Source organism: Homarus americanus, unplaced genomic scaffold, assembly GCF_018991925.1.
Source record: "Homarus americanus isolate GMGI-L3 unplaced genomic scaffold, GMGI_Hamer_2.0 scaffold43243, whole genome shotgun sequence".
Lineage (NCBI taxonomy): Eukaryota > Metazoa > Arthropoda > Malacostraca > Decapoda > Nephropidae > Homarus > Homarus americanus.
The window spans coordinates 414,206-418,531 of record NW_024721459.1 but is presented as its reverse complement, the minus strand read 5'-3'; the positions used below and the strand labels follow the sequence as shown (position 1 = coordinate 418,531).

Genomic DNA, 4,326 nt, shown 5'->3' with positions numbered 1-4,326 from the left:
GTGCTTGTTGTGTGTCTACCAGCTGATGGAAACAATGCTTCGTCAAGTGTAAACAATGGATGCAAGAAGTTTATTTCTTGAGTTTGGTTTAAATTCAATGAGTTTTAGACTTTTCTAAGACAGAGAGAGCAATTCGACTTAGTTTAGAACACGATAGAGAACGTGATGAAGAAGTAATGAAGATCTTACTGTAGGGAGACCGCGGTGTGTGTGTGTCAAGGTCCCATCAGAGACTTTCTCGCGCCAAACACTGACAGAACTAGTCATGGTACTCTCCGGACACAGGAAATAAAACAAAAGAATGTTGATTTTATACAATGTGTTGGACTGAACCTCTTCATAATGTCTCAAATATCTAATATGATGTTAATAATTTTCAGAAAAGTTATCAATAATGAATGAGAATGGGATTAGAAATATCTTTGACTAAGTTGAACGAGCGATGATAAAATCTTTTACTCTATTTCCAAATAATTGTAAGAGTCATGTTGAATTTAGTCTGATCAGGTTCTTTCAGAAGAGTACGAGTGTCTTGTCTTGGTGTGAAGGGATTCAGGATATATTATGCTATTGTGATGCTCCATGACCTTGTGACCTCAAGTGAAACGGACTACCTTTACTCTGTAAAACCTGTAAGCTATATCTGATGACAAATTACTGTAAGATCTTGAATGATTTGTAAACAGGAAACACTCTTAAGTTCCTTCCTGTCTAAACTCCACTAAACATTAAACACTAGCGACAAGTACTCCAACAAAACTGACTATTGACTGTTTAAGACGTGTCAGTTTAGTGAAGGACTCTCGCGTGTGTGTATTTGATGACCGATAGAGACGCCCTACACATCTACTTGAGTCACACCTCTACTTACTGCGACATCCCACTCGTTTTCTTTAATGAGTGGTCTCCAATGGACGCGAGACCTAGCCAAACCGTGAAGACAACAAATTAACCAGCCAGACTCCAGGCGGGAGTTGACTGCATCAATGTTGTATTTGCTGTGATGAAGAAAAAAATGTAACATGTATCTAACCTTAGTAAATGGATGCAATGTTTCCAGTTGTTTTATTTTACCTGTTGAGAGTGTGTGTATACAGTGGCGGCTCGTGAAAAATAAAATGGAGGGACTGCAAGCCTCACACAACAGTAGGTGACCTACCTCAGGTATGAGTTGTAGTTGATGTCCACTAATTCCCAGGGCATGGTAGTAGTGTTGGTGGTGATGGACCAGTATTAATTGACAATAAAGTCGGCGTGTCTGCTCTTCGATGTAGCAAAATTGTTTATTACTATTTCATTAAAATCCTTTATTTCTGTTATCATTTTATTTTCAATGGATATCACTGCTAAAGCAGACAGTCTGTCATTCACCATGGTACTGCGCAAAAAAGTTTTAATTCTCTTCAAAGTTGAAAAGCACCTTTCTGCTTCTGCCGTTGTCATTAAAATTTTCAGCAACTTGACAGTGTCTGAAAATGTTGACTGTAGATTATTGTCATTCATCATCTCCAACAAGTCTATGAGACTTTCTGATTTACACAAATCTTCTCTTGTGTACAGTACAGTAAGTTCAGTTCTCAATTTGTCTTTTTCAAGCATGGGATAAGGTAATTAAAGAAAGCACGATTTAACCACACCGTCCACACGTTGTACGAGACTGAGCTGCTTCAAGTGAGGCGGCGGCGGCGCCAATTAATAACAGACATGAATCTTACAGCATTGACAGCAACTATGAAAGTAACTTAAATTTTGGTCTGATTTTAATGAAAATTCACTTAGCAACGTATTGAAAATAATTAAATAACATATAAAATGATATATTTGTTGGTAGTGTATTATTCAGCTGTCTCTCTAAAGGAATCATACGCCTGGCAGTGAGTGTCTGGGGGGACTGCAGCCCTGTGCACGAGCCGCCACTGTGTGTATGGGTCCTGCAACTTTAAACCCCTAATTTTGAGAGCCATAAACACACTATCCTTACATTAATGTTATCGTTATAAATCTGAATCACTGACATCGCCCCATAAGCAGTACACACACAATACTATTCCTAACTTAGTGCCATAATCGGGGGTTCCATTAAATACAAAAATATCTTATGCTTGTATGATCTATTTTATAACTCAAAAGTTCCCACATCAATTTAGTGAATTACTTCAAACTTGGAAGTGAATCGGCTGCTTGTGCAATTAACCAGGCCGTTCTCATATATTCATTATTTAGGTTTTAAGTAACGAAACCCAAACGGTAGTTCCTTGTTTTATTATAAAAGGTTGTATATATAATTCCTGAGTGTTGGTCGACCGTAAGTCTCACTGTCTAGGAGTGAATGAGAAGGGGACGGCGTTTATGTATTATAAACGTTAGGTCACGTCCTTACGATATAAGTTGTTGTGAGTGAGGGCCTCGCTGTGCGGGCTTACAGAAATGCTGACTATGGGACTCTTCCTCTTCCGCTCACGTGTCAATCTCATGTCTTACTCATAGACAGTGGAAAGTTACAGGGTGGTGAATCTGAATATAATATCAGATGTATTGACCCATTTATATAATATGTTCTGTTGATAAGACAGGGGCCTATTACAGAAGGTTAAAGGAAAAAGAAAATCAGCTTAAATATTTATATAAGAAATTCTTTACCTAAGCTATAATGAATCTATTGAAGAAAATAAAAACAATGACAAGGCTGAATAACTACATCTGGGTTAAAAACTTATGAACATCGGTGTACAGTGAGTGACTAAACTATCTTCCATTTCTGTCTGATGATTTATTTTTTAAAGCTGGCTAAACCTAATGAAATATTCACCTCAACTACATATAAACAATTGGTATGCTTAACTGGGTAACATGATTCATCTAATCAGTTTTATCGTTCACTGTACTGTACACAGTCGTCGAATTAAACGTCATTTACGTCACGGACAGGAAGACAAACGCACGGAAGCCTGAGGCAGTGACGTGGAAGATACGAGTCTGTTTACACTGGCGACGTCACTGGTCACTATATCTAACAGTAGAGCGAAAGGATGATCACAAACACTACCCCTTGCGCCACAAAGACCACCAAGTACTGTGATATAGTACTCAGAAATTAAAAAAAAAATCCTGGGCTGGTGCCTTGTAATGTGTTTCAATCACCAGGACCCACTAGAGGTGTTCTGAGCTGGTGACTTGTGGGTTGTTGGCTCCCCGTCGACTCTCGGGTAGTAAGGTGGTGTACGGGTAGGTTCTGGGGAGCCTTGCCTCTATTCTGGTACCCTGAAAACGGCAACGATTCACCTGTTAATAATTATTTAACTTATGGGACCATATCACTGACCATATTTCATCTGTACTAGTTTAGTTCATTCACATACTCACTCAATGAAGATATTTAACTCCCACTGTTGTATGGGAGAAAAAGCCAAGTCATGTTACTGTCGCCCGTTTGCTACACACACACACACACACACACACACCCACACACATCTAAGATTTCCTTAGTTCACCCCAACCTTATCGCTCAATCTCCAACAGGTGATAAAAAATTCGTACAAGTAATGGTTCAGTGAACAAGGTAACAGAGGGAGTGTAGTACCTGGCTAGCGTTGGTGGCGGTGGTGTAAAACGGTGACGGTGAGGGCTTGACACACCTCCTTCCCCCTTCGGCTGCTTCTCTTCTCCTGTTCATTTCCTCGTTTCTGCTTTTATTCTGAAACAAAACACCATCAAGTATTAAAACAAATCAATATAAATACCACAACCAGCATCTGAACGTGGTAATATTGTTACATATAGGTTGGTATGTTTATTATCATACAGAGTGAAGAGATGTTAAAAAATTTAGTTGTACCAGGTCCCCCCCCAAAACACAAAGAAAAGCTTAAAAAATCGAGGATCTCTAGACAACTGAATATGGTCATAACTCTTCAAAATAAAGTATAACAAAATTCAATTTGTTTTGGTCCCCACCCGAGGAAAATTTTCATAGGTATCCAGTACACTTAACCCAACCAATTATACCCCCGCCACGTCACAACAGAGTCCAAGGGATAACAAAAAAACCCCCACTAACATCACAAAATACCGATTATCGAGCGCACAGACACACACACACAGATACAACAACAAACTACAACTTACTATGGTGACTTTGATGGTTGGGATGAGCATCAACAGACCGACCAGCCAGGGAAGAATATACTCATGAAGGAGAGTGTAGAGAAACACATCCACCCACTTGTACCTAGCCCACCTCTGATTACCCAGTCCAGCTTCACTATACTCCTCCATCGCGTCCATTGCCGAGGGATGTAACTCTATACACCTGTTAGCTAGCTGGTA

General features: G+C 39.5%; 1 protein-coding gene across 1 annotated transcript; it reads right to left on the bottom strand.

Moving 5' to 3' along the window:
* Window positions 1–2,607: 2,607 nt before the first annotated feature.
* Window positions 2,608–4,326, bottom strand: LOC121861719. Its single transcript, XM_042359633.1, has 3 exons — window positions 4,126–4,326; window positions 3,581–3,694; window positions 2,608–3,261 (listed from the first exon to the last, which is right to left on the bottom strand). The coding sequence occupies exons 1-3, from the start codon at window positions 4,282–4,284 to the stop codon at window positions 3,151–3,153; spliced, it is 384 nt and encodes a 127-aa protein (XP_042215567.1). The 5' UTR covers window positions 4,285–4,326; the 3' UTR covers window positions 2,608–3,150.